Source organism: Drosophila hydei, unplaced genomic scaffold (assembly GCF_003285905.1).
Source record: "Drosophila hydei strain 15085-1641.00,03,60 unplaced genomic scaffold, DhydRS2 tig00000271-arrow-arrow-pilon, whole genome shotgun sequence".
Lineage (NCBI taxonomy): Eukaryota > Metazoa > Arthropoda > Insecta > Diptera > Drosophilidae > Drosophila > Drosophila hydei.
The window spans coordinates 493,243-509,931 of NW_022045701.1; the positions used below are offsets into that span (position 1 = coordinate 493,243).

Below are 16,689 nucleotides of genomic sequence, written 5' to 3' on the forward strand. Positions count from 1 at the left end.
TCAGCACACATAACATATTAATTTGCATATTTATCATTAGACTAGGTATACAAGCTAATTTACAAAATTTGGTAAAAATATATTAATTAAATATAAGTTAACACATCCAACTAGCAACTAGCTTCACTTAGAACCTTTGGTATTTCAGATTCTAGTTAGTCACAGCCGGCAGTCCCAGCTGGCAGTCACACCCACAGTCTCAGTGCTCTCTCATCTAAAATAATAATTTAAAATTAAGTCTGATCCAAACAATAAGACGGAACAGAACTTTAAATACGTTTGTCCTTATTCTGTAATACAAAAAAGCAAAGGCTACATATTAACTTTTATATAACACACAACAATAGAATATTGAAGACCTAATTAAAATCAAGAAAAGTCTAGCGACTCAACGACTAGCAGGTGTTGCAATAAAATTAGATAAGACCACATATTTTGAATCTAAAATTAGGCTGCTCAACGCTGAGCTTTACAAATTCAGCAATAGATAAGCTAGATTTAAGGTTTAAATATGCATGAGTGAGGGTATATATATCATAGTCAAGAGAATAAAAATAACAAAACTGAACAATACCACAGTCAAGTGTATAGACAAGCCATAATTGAGGTGTCAAAACCCCATACATTAAAAATGTGCGGTTGGTCCTACCCACCGCGTGCTCTAGGACGCTTTTCATAGAAAATTCCATAATCAGCATATTTTGCTCCATATCTGTCTTTATATATAAGTTACCAACATACCAAAAGTTCATGCACTAGTCGCTAGGTAAGAGTGAGTTATAGGGATGCCCGACTAGGTGATACCCTTTCCAGTGATACCCTGCTTCCAGTCCTTTCTGCGCTGCTTCATATTTCCATAATTTGTTTCTAGTTTTCAAAAGAAAACAAGAAGATAAAAACTGAAATTACGACATCAAGATTTGAACCACAATTGTATATGCAACGCTCATCACCTCTACAAACGAGCCACCAACACCACCACTGCCCTGCTTGTGTAAGAAATTTCAAACCTCAATTTAAGTAGCAGTTGATAATATAAACACATTTCAATCTCAATTTCGATTCTTCGAATCGAAAAGAATAGACTCCTTTGAATGTAAGTGAAGGTATACAAGAAAAATGCATACAGTTGACACTGGTGTCCACGTTCTTATGCAAATTGGCGAAAAGTTTTGTTTGATAATTTTTCTACATAATTAATTAGAGTAATTGTCAGCTTAGTAAAACTGCAAGCTCTTTCACATATTGGACCTATTTGCAACTGAACTTAAATATAAATAAATGGGGGAAAATTGGAGCCGGTATCCAAAATATTACAAAAATCAAAAATGTTGACAATATACATTAAACTAAATATATAAAATGTGGAGGCTCTATTCAATACACAGACCTCTCTAGCACTTAAAGTTGCTGAGATCTACGCGTTCACACATACAGATAGACGGACAGGGCTTAATCGACTCAGCCTGCCGTTCAATAAAAAATATAAAATATATATGACACGAAAATGTTTTCACATGGGAAAAAAATTATATTTTTGTTCTTTAACATACAAAAAATATAATAAGTATGAGATTTCAATATTTTTTAAATTATATTATGTTTTTTCTAATTGTTGTCTTACAAAAATAATTAATAAAAATTAAAAAACTATTAACAAAGGCATAAAAAAACAATAACAACTAAAAACATATTCAAATTCAAGTGACACGAAAGTGTCAAAAAATAAGGCAATATTAACTTAATTAACTATTAAAATTAGTATTTGGTATGACCCCCGTTGGCTTCAATGACCGCTTCCAACCGTCTATTCATGGAATATATTACGTTTTGAACATATTCCACCGGTGTCTTCTCCCATTCCTCCAATATATAAGACTTAAAATCCCTTTTATTTGTTGGACCTCGCTTGGCTGTCCTTTTTTTAAGATCAGCCCACAGATTCTCTATGGGACTAAGGTCGGGGCTTTGTACAGGAGTATCCAACACCTTTGCACAATTGTAATGAAGTCAACACCTGACTGTGTTGGCTTTATGTTTGGGGTCATTGTCTTGGTAAAATCTGAAAGTTGGTTTACCATCCCTAAAAAATGCAAACTTTCGGGCACTGGACACTAGATACGTGCGCAAAATCTCCAAATACTGTTTGGCATCCATTGAATTTTCTATAAAATATAGTTCTCCAACTCCTTTACTAGAAATACACCCCCAGACCATCACTGAAAGTTTTCCGAACTTTACAGTAGGAATTATATTTTTTCGTTCAAGGGCTTTCAACGGCTTTCGCCACACACGGCTGGGTCCATCGGTGTAGTACAACATCATCTTCGTCTCGTCGCAAAATATGGTTTCATCCCAATATGATTCCACATGTCCCACATGCATCCTGGCGAATGTTAGACGTCTTTTTTATGATCAGACGACAATAATGATTTTTTCCGCGCAACTCGGGATGCAAACTCGTTCCTTTTTAGGGCTCGGCGGACACTTTCGCGGGATATGTCAATACGACACTCTTCCTGCAGCTCCCTGGCAAGCGTTCTGGTCGAAATTGTTGGGTTATCATTAACTTTCCTGGCCAGAATACGCTCTGCCCTATCTGTTAACGCTCGAGGTCGTCCGGTAGAACGCTTTGGCTCCAGTGTTTCATCGTTCTCTGCCCGGCTTAAAATTTTGTAAACGGTCCTCTTCGATATTATAAACATTTCTGCTATCTCCGAGACCGATTTTCCTATGGAGTGGTTATAATAAACCAATTGAATCATGTCAAATGACAATCGCTTTCCTAGCATTTTTAATTTGTTCAAATTTGTTCAAGATTGTAATGAATGTATATCGATTCTTACAAAATATGACGAAATTCTTCAGAACATAGCATCAGCCACATATTGAAAACGCCGAAAATAACGGTAAATGCGTGTCACTTGAATTTGAATATGTTTTTAGTTGTTATTGTTTTTTTATGCCTTTGTTAAAAGTTTTTTAATTTTTATTAATTATTTTTGTAAGACAATAATTTAAAAAAAACATAATATAATTTAAAAAAATATTGAAATCTCATACTTAGTATATTTTTTTTATGTTAAAGAACAAAAATATAATTTTTTCGCCATGTGAAAACAGTTTCGTGTCAAACTGTATATATTTTATGAGGTCTGCCACGCCTCCATCTGCCTGTTAAATATATTTGCACAACGCACAACGCCATACCCTAATGTCCCATTTTCAATGGAATCAGGGTATGAAAACTAAAATTACTTTTTATTAAAGCTGTCAAGAAACGTATTCACTTGATTACTTGCAATTTTAGTTTTTGTTGCTTATTTTGTTACACAATTGAAGTTTTGCTCTCTCTTTTTATAATCTTATTCAGAACCTATTATTAAACAATAAAACATTAAAAAAATCGTTAATTTAAATAAAAGGCTATTCATTTTGCACCTAACATGTATTTATAAAAAAAATTAATCTTTATTAAATATTCAAGAGGGCTCTTTTGCCACATTTCTATGATAGCAGCTTTCAGTTGTAAGCGGTTCCTTTGATTCCGATTTCCCACTCTTTTCATTAGGTAAGCCCACATAAGTTTGGTGATGTTCAGATAGGGAATCTGTGGTTGTTTATCACTAGCCTTGCCACAATTAAAAAAGAGCTCAGAGCACATATTAATATCCTGCTACTTTTGATCATTGCCTTGATAGAATATAAATTTGGCTTCTTGTTGTTATAAAGCAAAACTTTTTACATTTCTCTTTCAAACTTGAAAGTACAGAACCGCATTTATGGTGTCCGCTATAAATGTCAGTTCTCCGGCTCCTCTGCGAAAGATGCACCCCCAAACCATAACTGTTAGCTATCCAAATTTTGCAATCGAAATAATGTTTCTGTTTCCACTGAGTTAATGCATTGCGTCATACTCTAATTATCAAACAGCTTAGCAGTACAAATTTCGTAAATTCGAATAAAAGGCCTTTTAATTTACGTCTAAAATCAAAAATTATATTTTTTTGCAGTGTTTAAAAGTGACAAGCTGCTTATTTTATATACAGACGAAACCGATCATATATGTATATAATTTAAATAAACTATGAGATACCCTGAAAACAGTTATGTATGTTTTATTTTTTAGTATGTTCTGCCTAAATTAAACACGCAATAAACTATTTTTGCCTTAAATATGATTTGTACTCTGTATTTACCATTATGTAACTCACATGTATAAAGCTTTAATCAATTTAAAAAATTAGATAAAATAAGCTTAAAATGAAGAATTTAATTTTAATTAAATTGTCCCATTTTAATTTAATCTTGTGCACAAGGTAACCTACAGAGCTTAAAGTTATTTATTTTTGTATTTAATATTAATATATAGATGATTGCACTGTGCATTAATAATAAGTGCCTACAAAGTAAGTTAAAAATATAGTTAGAGTTAGAGTCTGTCGCTTACAGAGAGAGCACAAAGTATTGTTGAGATGTACCATAGCGTCCATACACGTACTTTCAATTTTTGAACTTGAATTTTTACATTCAAATAGTTTTGTAAGCATTAGAACTGTACAAGATATTCGCACACATCAATGTTTCGAAGCTTTTAAGGGATAAATAGCACAATTAAAATGAATCGATCTGTAATTGTCGTCCGTTTATTATGTTTTCCGAATTGAAATGCATCGGAGAAAAATATCGATGATTAACAAATTGTACGCGATTAGTATCTTCCACCGCTAAATTTTACTGTACATGGTGAAACAACGAGTTAACCATTTTTGTTTCGAGATTTAACACATTTAATTGTGAAAAGAAATTTGAAATATGAGTGCAAAACAGATCTTATTTACGGATGCATTATCAGTGAATATCTCAAATAACTCCTTACTGACTGGTATGTTGCAATAGTTAAAATGGATATGTGATCCACTTACATGTATTTATTTTTAGCTGTTGGCAATGAAGTGTTTTACCTTAGAAGAAATTCGATTGTACGGGTGACAAATAAAATGCATTATAAAAAAATACATGGCTCGGTATGTAACCAAAAATCTGAGCTTACAGGATTGATACTACTTTTTGCCGAAAATGAGTTCTCTCTTTATAAATATGATCTTACTCAGAAAGAAATGTTTATATTAATTTACGAAGGTGAGACAAAGGACTGGATAAATGCAGCCATATATATAAAGGACGAAGAAGGCTGTCAATTTGTGTTACATATGGCTCACAGCTCGCTTTTGCGTTTACAATACGATAACATGAATAATATGAAATTTGGAAAATGTACTGTATTAGAACTAGCACGTTGTACAGATTATTCTATGTTATATAACACGGCCTTATATGGTAGTAGCTATAATAAGCTTATTATTATAAGCGGAAATTCATTTGGAGAAATTCTTATTTGGCAGCCCCATACTCCAGTTAATTTTAATAATAGTGCTCGTTCAAACATATACCCACTTCTCTTGCGTCTTAAGGCGCATAATGGTGTTGTATTTTCTATTGACTTCAATTTAACAGCTCAATTGCTGGTAACCACATCCGATGACCGCTCCTTAAAACTTTGGAAATTAAATTCTAATCTAGAGATGAAATTTGATTCATCGCTGATTAAACCTCTTTGCAGTTGCTATGGACATACTGCACGAGTTCTTTGTGCTATAATTGCGAAATATGGTAAGTAGGAAAATTATTTTGAAAAAATAAAATCCTTTTTTAAATAAAGCATTTTATTTCATAGGGGATCGAATTTTTATTATTAGTGGCGGAGAGGATTCTTATATATGTGTTTGGAGTCAAACAGGTGAAATGATATTTAAACGACGTGAACAATTTGGAGCATCGATATGGCGTCTTGCTTTTGACCATGTTTCAGCGAAACTCTATAGCACTGGCTCAACTGGAAATATTCTTACCTATAATCTAAAAAACATTTTAGTTTCAAAAAAAAACTATTCAATTCAACAAATGCATATGGGTTCATCTAATGAATTTTTGATAAAAGTTAAATACCTTAATTACAGTACAATCATTGCTCTAAGCAATAAAAATAACATGTACTACATGCGTCTTGTGAATTCACAAAAAACGCCAATTTGGGAATCAGTTTCCATTTTTCCCGCATATAAGTGCACAGTTCTAACTGTATCTGATAATATAGTCGCTACTTGTGGCTATCAGCGTGTTACACTTCTAAGCTATCACGTCGATACAGGATGTTTTAAACAACTTTATGATGGAATAAAGCTTGAAGGTCTTATTCAATCATTTCACTTTCTGACAAAACAGTTATATTTAATATCTGATGAATATGGAAACTGTCTTCTACTAAAGGGATGTAATATGGATGTTGAAGGTAGTATAAATATCAGCAATTGTCGTAATACTTGGATTACAGCTGCTGTACTTGTGAAGTCAAATTGTTTTATAATAAGCTGTCGCAATGGAAATATTATGCTCGTCACACGAGAAAAGTCTTCGCATTTACAACTAAAGAAGATACTTAAAGGTTTGCATGGCAAAATTGGATCGATTGTCCTAAAATTGTTAAAGATTGATGATAAATATGCATACATATTAAGTGCGGCGCATGAATCAACTTTAAGAGTTATATGTTTAAATTTAACTGATTATCGATTAACTGTTTTACAACGTCAGAGTGTACCTCTAGCTTGGATAGAAGCAATGCCGACATTAGATGTATTGATTGGATTCAATGATAATCATCTTGTGGCATGGTCTCATAAAAATGGCGTAATTTTACAATTGCAATGCGGTGGGGGCCATCGTTGTTGGGATTACCAATTAAATAATGAAGTACTTGATATAATATATATTAAGCAAAAGCGTGTATTTCATCATCGTGAACAACTTTACAATGAAGCGCCTGGATGCTTAAGTAGGGCTTTTCGAAATAAATGGCATATAAGAAGCTGTAATATTATACAAATAGTTGAGCAAAATAATAATTCGCAACCATATCTTGTATCAGCTGGTGATGACAATATTATAAAAATTAGTCAACTGAATGGTAAATCATTTAACCCATGTGCCGAGTTGCATACGCACATTTCAACCGTACGTCATCTCGTATTGCATCCAATTAAATCTGAAACTGATGTTATATATTGGCTAATATTCTCAGTTGGAGGGCGGGCGCAGTTATGCATCAATAAGTTTGAGCCAAATGGTCCAGTCGCAAGTGAATTGTGTTCACATACAGTCAGAATAAATAGTGACGGCAACAATGCCTTACTCGATGCTCGATTGATGGCAGTTAACGTTCTACAAAGCGCTACAGATGGAACATTTTTTCTTTATGTTGCCAGTGCCGATGGAAAAATTCGTTTGCTTCAATGGCAACTAGAAAAACCTTCTCAACTTGTCTTAGATTACATTATTGATATTAAACGATGTCCGCTGCAGATGCAGGCTTTAAATAATCATAATTTGTTGCTTATCACAACCACAAACGGAATACTTTATGGTTTTGAAAACAGTCTACGTTTTAAGCGATTTGAAATACAGTTGCATGCTACTAGTATCAGCGCTTTTGAAACACTTTATGATGGTTTACATTTACATATTTTATCCGGTGGAGATGACGAAACGATAAAGCACACCATAATTAAAACAACTGATATGACTATATTACAAAGCGTGAAGTTTTCGGAGATACATAATGCTCAAATAACCGCATTGAATCTTCACTTATCACAAGGCGCTTGTCAAACCATATATGCATATACATGTAGCATGGATAAGCAAATATATAAGTTAAACCTAAAGACTTTGCAATACAACCGTATTGGTTTTACATGTTTATCCGATGTCAAGGGAATACTTAATATAAATCAGTGCTTATTTATTTATGGCTGTGGACTACAAGTAATCGCTCTGGACAATAAATAAAATATTTTATAACATTAAACATAGTAATATAAAGTACATGTGTGCTTAACTTGACTGTTTAGCCAATGTTTTCACTTGTGCTTTTATGAACATTTTTTTACATCGAAATTATAATTAAAATAAGGATATAAAAATGCATGCAAGATGCCTTTTCTGACCGCCGACACTATTACAACTATGTACATACTTTTGGGTCGCGGTAATTTGTCCCCTGCTAAATTGATTTCAATATGTTTTGCAAATTTTAAAATAAATGATGTTGAGAACTAAACTATCGATAACTATTGCCATTTATTGTTATCGAAGAAAAAATTTATCGAGTGTCAGCTATTAAATTATAACTCCTACGTCTTTGAAGTCAGACTCGCAAAATAGCTGTCGTTTTATATACACATGCCAGAAAAACTATGCGTACAGGCCTAATGAGCGACTTTGATAGAGAATAAATATGATAAATAATAGTATATTTATCAATATTATATTTTTTAATGGAAAACAATTTAATAACAAACATTTATCAACAATTTTTTTTTTTATAATATTAAAAAGTTTTTTTATATTTAAAATAAGAAAAAAAGATCGAAAATTCACTTAGAAAAAGTATGCGTACAAACTAAAAAACAAAAGAAAAATAACTTTTTTTCAATGAGAATTTGCAAAATTAATATGAGGTTGGATACCGCTTTCGCTTCTTGGTCTCTTCCAACCGTTTTGGCATCGATGCCACCAATTTCCGGGTGAAATCAACCGAAATTTTTAGCCATTCCTCCATCAGAACCGATTTGATCATGTCCTTTGATGTAATTATTCGCTCTCTGATCATGCGTTCCAAAAAATCCTATAAATGCTCAATGGGATTAAGGTCCCGTGACTGGGGAGGCGAATGAAGCTGGTGTTTAGTATTGTAGAGCAACCAGAGCTTGACATTGTGGGCTGTGTGTTTGGGGTCATTGTCCTGTTGGAAGACAAAGTCCTTCCTAAGACCCAATTGTCTGGCGCTTTGGTGCAAATTGGCTTTCAATAAATGGACTTAATCCATATGGTTCATTGTGGACTCAATAAAAACCAAATTGCCCACTCCAATTGCTGCCGTACACCCCACACTATTACGCCACCTCCGGCGTTCTTAACGGTTGGAGCTAGATTTTGGACATCGAACGCCACACAAGCTTTCTCCCCTTGATTCCCAATATACAGAATTTGCTCTCATCACTAAAAATTACTTGGTTCCAATAGTCTGGACTGACCAAGTATTTTCTGGCGAAATCCAGCCGCTTGATTTTATTTGGCTCAGATGAGCGGCTTTCTTCGAGCAACACGGGCATTTATTTCATTTTTCTTTCAAAATTTTCTTATGCTGTCTTCGTGAAGCTCTTTCTTGTACTTCTGTTTAACTTCCTGATTAATCTTTGCTGCAGTTAATCCAGGGTTTAGCAGCACAGTCTTCAGCACGTCCCTCTTCTCAGCTTTGAGGGCCTTCCCGAGCGTGGCTTTGACTTAACTGAGCCAGTCAAATTAAAGTTATTGACTACTCTTTGGACTGAAGAATGAGTTCTGCCAACAATTTCGTCAATTTCTCTGAAAGATTTCCCTTCATCGCGTAATTTTACGATGAGTTTCCTCAGATCGGGATCAATCTCTTTTGTTTTTCTGCCCATGACGAAATCTATCAACTTAATGACAAAATTTGCAAACCAACACGTGATTGACATCCTTTAATACTTTCTTTACCGTAATATGCTGTTTAACGGTACTAAAAGCTTTGCAAGACGATTAAGAACAATGGGTTGTTAGTTTGTACGCATACTTTTTCTAAGTGAATTTTCGTTGTTTTTTTCTTATTTTAAATATAACAAAAAAACTGTTTAATATTATAAAAAATATTGTTGATAAATGTGTGTTATTAAAATATGATATTGATACATATACTATTATTTATCACATTTATTCTCTACCAAAGTCGCTCATTAGGCCTGTACACCTAGTTTTTCTGGCAAGTGTATATATTTGATCAGAACGACAAACCGAGTCGATTGAGCCCTGTCCGTCTGTCTGTCAGTACAAATGTGTGAACGCGACGATCTCAGAATCTATAAGAGCTTGATACTTTTGCAGGCCAGTGTGTAGCACACGCATATCAAGATTGTTTCATATATTCGACAACTATTCCCATTTAATTGTTTTCGAATAAAAACATGATCGAAATGCATTTAATACATTATAGCTAGAGCCTCAAAATTTTGTATTTAGTTTTATGTATATCTTATGCAATTTTGATTTTTGTTGGATTTTGGATACTGGCTCCGAACTTCACCAAATGCTTAAGATTTAAGTTCGGTGGAAAATAGGGCCATTATATGAAAGCGTTTGGATTTGTACCAAGTCAATAGAATATGCAGATCATATGCTGAAAAGTTCCTCAAAATCCATTAAGTAAAACCGAAGTTATTAAACAAAATGTTTGGCCAATTTGCAAAAGCACGTCAGAAGCGCTAAGCGCACGTATTTTTCCTATACGTGTGCACACATACATTCAAATGAATGTGTTCTTTTCTATTCGAAGAAGCGAAATTGCGATTGAATTGTGCTGAATTATTAGGTACTACTTAAATTAAAATTTTCAACTCTTCTTACAAGTGGTGCAGTGGCAGCGTTGGTAGAGGCGGCGTTCGTAAGCAGTTAATCCCTTTTTTTATTTTTTTATTCTTTTATTTTTTAATTATGAAGTGGCGGTGTTGGTGGAGTTGACGCGCGTTGCGTAGAAATTGTGAGTTCGAATCTTGGTGTAGTATTGTCGATTTTAATTTGTTTTTTATACTCTGGGATCAGGGTATCTCCTAGTCGGGCACCCGGACTGGAGCTTTCTTACATGTTTTATAATGTAACTCAATAAAGCTAATCGTTAAAAATGATTAGCGAATTTTAATAAAAGGAATTTAATTTTGTATCTAAAATCAAAAAATGTATTCCTCATCAGTGTGTAGAGTTGATTGACAATCTGTAATTAATTTCATGGCAGATCAGACCAATTCAGTTTTAAAGCTTTAGCGATACAACTTAGAGGGCTTATAAGTGGAAGAAACGTCTGTGCATAGCTAAAATTATCTTAATAATCAAGTCATAGACACGATTGCTCTACATGATTCTTTCCATGAGTCACAACATACATAAACACTTACCCTCTTTCGCCACACAAGCTTTCTCCCCTTGATTCCCAATATACAGAATTTGCTCTCATTACTAAAAATTACTTGGTTCCAATAGTCTGGACTGACTTCCAAGTATTTTCTGACTAAATCCAGCCGCTTGATTTTATTTGGCTCAGCGATGAGCGGCTTTCTTCGAGCAACACGGACATTTAATTAATTTTTCTTTCAAAATTTTCTTGTCAGTGTAACTGATCAAGTGGCGTGTTTTGCTGCGAAACAGCAACAAGTTTCGCTTTAGCGGAAAACGCGATTCCTCTAGGACAATCTGGTTCCTAAAGCAATTCAAAGGTTTGTCTGTTGTCTCGACCGTGTAGGTCAGGGAAAGTTCGCTGTGAACGGTTGCAGCGTCCGAACGGAGCCATTCTTGCAGAGCATTAATGTTTTGCTTTGAAAGGGCATCCGCCGCCCGGTTTATAAAACATTTTGGCATTGTGCTGGTCAATGTAAGATTTCCATCTTTTAATCTTGGAATTCGTGTTCTTGTCCGACACAGCGAACGTGAGCGGCTGGTGGTCCGTGAAAATGTTAATTTCCTTAGAACCGTACAGAAAGTTCTGCAGTCTGCCTAAAGCCCACACAATGGCCAGTAATTCTCTTTCGTTTGTGGCATAGTTTTGTTCGGCCTGTTTTAAGGCGCGAGAAATCATTGTTATTGGCCTATTGCCTTGGGAAAGAACCGCGCCAATTCCACTGGCCGAAGCATCAGTGGTTAAATCGAACGGTTTCTGGAAGTCTGGATACATTAACAGGACATCTGATGCCAAAATACTCCGCAGACGGTGAAATGCATCGCGTTGAACTTCATTAAATTCAACAGGGATTTTCTTTGGACGCGCGACAAAGTCCTTAATAAAGACCCTATAGTAGCTGACTAACCCCAAGAAGGACCTAACGCTGTAGACACTCTTTGGTTCAGGGAATTCCTGAATGGCTTTACCTTTTTTGGGATCGGATGTTGCTCCGTCTTTGGTTACGATGAAACCCAGGAATTCGATACTTTTCTTGAAGAATCGAGTCTTTTCAGGGCCTACACGCATGTTGGCGTCGATTAGACATTTTAACGTTTCGTTTTTAGAAAAAAATATGACGTCGTCTACATAGACAAAGCAAATCTTTCCTATATGTTCCCTCAGGATATCGTCTATTGCCCTTTGGAATATGCTGCTTGCATTGCGCAGGCCGAATGGTAGGCGCCAGAACTCGTACTTGCCGCTGCTTACTGAAAACGAAGTCTTTTCGCGGTCATGCTCCGCAAGGTAGATTTGATGGTACCCAGACTTTAAGTCGAGGGTAGTGAAGTACTTTGCCTTTCCTAGATTTGCTAAGATCATGGGGATGCTCGGCATGGGGTAACGGTCCGGTATGGTTTTTTCGTTCAGTTTCCTGAAGTCGATTACTAACCATTTTTTTGGGTTACCGTATGAGTCAGTGCCTTTTTTATCAACCACCCATGTTGGGCTGTTGTAAGGCGATCTGGAGGCCCTGATTATGCCATCGTCCAGTAATTGTTTGACTTCTTTGTTTATGAAGTCAGAAACACCCATGAGACTCGGGTATCTTGAATACAAAGGCTCGTTGTCTACTGTTCGGATTGTAGCGATGACAGCAGTATTAAAAGGGAGAGCTTCATCTGCATTTGAGAAGGCTCTTTTGCTTCTGAGTATCATCTCCCTAAACTCTTTCTTTACGGAGGGGGGACTACGATGTCGTTGAAGTTCACATCGGCACATTGATAGTACTGGAGTTTTTCGGATGTACTCTGGTATTCCAGAGTGTTTTTTGCCAAGTTCAATTTGACTCCGGCTTGTGTTAGCAAGTCGAAGCCTATGATGGCGTCGAAAGAACTTAGGGTGTCGAGGAGAAAAAACGGGGAAGTATGTTGGAAAATATTCATAAAGCATTTGCGCTTGATTTCGGTAGTCCCGTGGATCGAGTTTACCGAGAATGACTTGGCGACCGGCGTTATGGTCTTTAGCTCTGTTAAGGGCTTCACATAATTTTTTGCCGCGCCAGTGTCAATCAACATCTTCAGAGTTCTCCCAGCCAACCGTCGTTCAATGTACGGAAGCCGGGAGTGTTCCCTAAAAAATTAATCGAGTCTTCACCAGGTGCGTACTCGTTCTCACTCTCTAGTTCTTTAACTGCCTCTTTGGCCGCCTTCTCGAATTCTGTTACGGCTTCTTTGGAATCTGATTGTACAACATTGTTAACGCGTTGTCGCCCTTGACCTGTTGAACGGTATGACGAATTCTTGCGTTTTGGTGCGTTGGACTCAATAGCCTAACGCTTGCTGTAGTCGGTTTTTGTCTAAATCTGGAGGAAGAGTCAACTTCCATGGGCTGTGGATCTCCGGTTTGATTGTCTTTAGGGGCCTGGGGCTGGGGACCGCCCTTTTAACGTTTCACAAAATGGGGATTTCTCTCTTGATTTTGCTCATCTTTGTTAAATCTGGTTTGTTTGCCTTGGGCAAGGTTTTTGTTACCTTCAGCAGTTTGCGCTCGGTCTTGCAAGGCTTTAGCGTAAGAGTTCGCGAAAATGCTCCTCTTAATGCTAGCTTCTGTCTCTCTGACAAGGGCCAGTGCGGATGGTAGATCTTTTGGTTGTGCAGGGAACACAACCGCTCTCAACGGCTTTCTAAGACCGGAGATAAAGGCGTGTAAGGCGTCTTCTCTGACATCCCGGTTGAGCAAATCGGCGCCTTCTTGATCGTGAGACATTACGATTTTGTTAGTTACGAGCGTGAGTTTCTTTTCGACGTTAGCGTAGTATCGCATCAGGGACATTTCGCCCTGCGTAACTAACTCCAAACATTATCTCAACAAGCGCAAGGATGTTTTATCCGAGTATGTGCAATCTAGCCTAGCTAGTATTGCATCAAAATTTAGGACAGTGTTGTGAGACACTAGTAAGGCTCCAGCTGGGCCTTTGATCTTGTTCCTAATGATCGCTACCGCTATTGTGCAGTCCTCTTTGGATAATTCTTGAATAGTTCGTATGCGTTAATGGCTGCTTGCCTCCACGCTACATACTCATCCTGTACGCCGGAGAAATCCGACACAGATTTAATAATGTCTAAGGGAATATCGCATTTGGCGTTAGAATCGACGGATATTTTCTCGTATGTGACGATTTGCGGCGCTTTCACCTGCAAACTCTGTACTTGTGAAGTTAAAGCGGGTTTTTGTGCTTGAAACTGATTTTGTTGTTGCGCTAAAGCTTGCCTGATGGCACCCTCAATGAGAGTCTGAACTTGACCCGGCTCCATTTCTTCAGTTACAACGGTATCTACAGGAGTAGGATCTACTGAGCAATTGATTTCCCCCTCCCAGCTATCGTCACTATTATATTCGACTTTTACCTCCCTATAATTCCAACTCATTGGCTTATGGATGGCACTTTTCAAAACTTAGGCTGATCGAGAAAGATCGGCAGGTAAAACTGTTGGCAATAACGGAAACTGGTGTATCTTGGGGTATGCAATATTTATCATAAAAATTGTTAAGGGTATGCAGCAAAAAATATAATGCTGCCGAAAGTATTCTATAATTATTCGGTTACGGTATGCAATGCTTTATTCTGGCGGGAATAACACTACAGCAACCAGCACAGGCGAAATATCTTGGAATCACACTGGACAGGCGTCTCACCTTTGGGCCGCACCTCAAAGCTGCGGTGAAAAAATGTCGTCACAGACAGCAACAACTGCGATGGCTCGTCAATAAAAAGAGCACCTTGCCGCTGAGATTCAAAAGAGCTGTCTACGTGCAGTGTATCCTACCGATATGGCTCAATTATAAGCGGGTTCAGGTATTGCAGAACCAAGTACTGCGACAAATAACCAACTCTCCCTGGTATATACGCGGCTCAATACTCCACAGAGACCTTAAGCTGTTTACTGTCGAAGAGCAGATTGGAAGACACACAACGACACCGAAGCCTACTTGCAAGAGGTCTTATCCCTGCCAGACCCCTAAGACGACTTAAGCGGCAAGGCTTTGCCAGAACGATGGGAATGGTGTAAACTGTCTCCTTTGAATTCCTCATATTGTGACCATATATATACATGTGTTGTTAAGGTACTAAATTTGATAGTACAGGTTCTACACTTTTATAAATATAATCAAAAAAAATGCTTTATTGACAAGGAACGCTGGTAAAAGTATGCAACAATTTTTGTAAAAGTATGCAATGATTTAAAGGAATGAAATGCTTGCAGAAGAAAGCAGCAATATTTATCGATTGAGCGATCGTTTGTTAGTTCACCGATTCTAAAAGGAAGATACCCGAACAAATACGCAGTTAAGTGGGGTCTAACGATCAAATTGTATAAGTTCAAAATGTTTGTATCTCCAAGTCGGTCACTGCCCACGAACATATCCTTACTTGTTTTTAATTGCGGATTCAATTTGTATTTTTTTTTATTCTCGACAATTGATGGGCTTTCTGCATTTATGTATGTTTTGCAGGTTATATAAAAGTAAAATTAATTTTATTGAAGTAATAACAGAAGGCAAGCGAATAAATCCATTAAGAACTGTAGATTATGTGTCTATTTTAAAACTCACTTAATACAAAAAGACATGCCAAGCTAATTTCTATAGCTTTTAAGAGTAAAGACTTTGCATAAATTCCAATAAAATCATTTCATTAACCTCACATCCTGCAATTTCACTTAAATTCACCCATGTCAAATTTAATTAATTATTATCCTCATACTGAAAATATGCATAGAGTTCATAATGTTTAAGTAATTGAGGGAGAATGTATGTAAACTATTTCACTACAGTAAAACATATAGCTATCCCAAGTTTCTAATTCAATTCCACGTCTTGTTTTGATCATAGTTAAGTCATAAATTTAGATAAATTTAGTCATAAACTTAGAAGGTTGCAGTAGATCGCAAAATATTGTTTACAACTCTTCCGATAATATAAGAATGTTGACAAATGTAAAGTTCCCCCTATTTCGAATATGAATTTTGCAGATACATACAATGGGTACTTGCGTTTGATGTATGGATTTTATTATGTATTTAGATGTATGGCTATCATAGAATTCTATGAACGGAGTCATTGATTGACACATCTCACCATCGTCACAGCCAAATGAATTTAACTAGTTTAACGGTTGTGGAAGTTTCTGAAATCAAGTGCAAGTGAACCTTTGTCAAGATCGACTCATTTGGTCAATGACTACATGGTATCTTCAATGGTATAAAACAATTGGATTAGGTGAGATTCAGATTCAGAGATTCAGATTTTCTTAGCAATTTGTTAAATCTGCTTCTATTAAAGCAAGCTGATCTATTTTTAGTGGTTGTACATTCCGCAGCTGTTGTAGTTCTTAATTGTTCTTGAAAGCTGTTTTCCCGATCCTTTTATGTGGCTACAATCCCAATTTGGGTTTCCGCGGGAAGTTCTTTTGTAAATTACAATATGATAAAAATAGACATTTTTGATATCTTATCTGTCAATCATCGACTCCGTTCTTACAATTCTCTGATAGCATTACATCTGTTGGAAAACGATTTTCATGGAGCTGTTACTATCCTGAACTGCCAACGACTGATGAC

The 16,689-nt window shown here is 36.2% G+C and overlaps 2 protein-coding genes across 5 annotated transcripts in view; one reads left to right on the forward strand and one right to left on the reverse strand.

Moving 5' to 3' along the window:
* The window catches only part of LOC111597164 (stromal interaction molecule homolog), a 135,006-nt gene extending 130,483 nt beyond the window's left edge, over window positions 1-4,523 (reverse strand). The window contains exon 1 of the mRNA XM_030223748.1: window positions 4,451-4,523. The gene's annotated coding sequence lies outside the window, so the exon portion shown is untranslated. The remainder of the gene's footprint in view (window positions 1-4,450) is intronic.
* A 175-nt stretch (window positions 4,524-4,698) lies between these two features.
* LOC111598472 lies at window positions 4,699-16,348 on the forward strand. 4 transcript variants are annotated; one of them, XM_023313731.2, is made up of 3 exons: window positions 4,699-4,885; window positions 4,942-5,027; window positions 16,102-16,348. In XM_023313731.2, exons 1-3 carry the CDS (start codon window positions 4,816-4,818, stop codon window positions 16,126-16,128), a joined length of 183 nt encoding a protein of 60 aa, XP_023169499.1. In that variant the 5' UTR covers window positions 4,699-4,815; the 3' UTR covers window positions 16,129-16,348. The 4 variants fall into 4 exon arrangements, with proteins under 4 accessions (XP_023169499.1, XP_023169500.1, XP_023169497.1 ...); XM_023313732.2 differs by lacking the exon at window positions 16,102-16,348 and adding an exon at window positions 5,143-5,224 and having other exon boundaries at window positions 4,702-4,885; XM_023313729.2 differs by lacking the exon at window positions 16,102-16,348 and adding an exon at window positions 5,738-8,346 and having other exon boundaries at window positions 4,716-4,885; window positions 4,942-5,673.
* Window positions 16,349-16,689: the final 341 nt, after the last annotated feature.

Bases quoted from the DNA above. Each gene is read 5' to 3' on its own strand.
- LOC111598472 (XM_023313729.2), top strand. From the start codon at position 4,816: ATGAGTGCAAAACAGATCTTATTTACGGATGCATTATCAGTGAATATC. The intron at 4,886-4,941 runs GTATGTTGCAAT...ATTTATTTTTAG, and splicing joins AAATAACTCCTTACTGACTG to CTGTTGGCAATGAAGTGTTT. The intron at 5,674-5,737 runs GTAAGTAGGAAA...TTTATTTCATAG, and splicing joins TGCTATAATTGCGAAATATG to GGGATCGAATTTTTATTATT.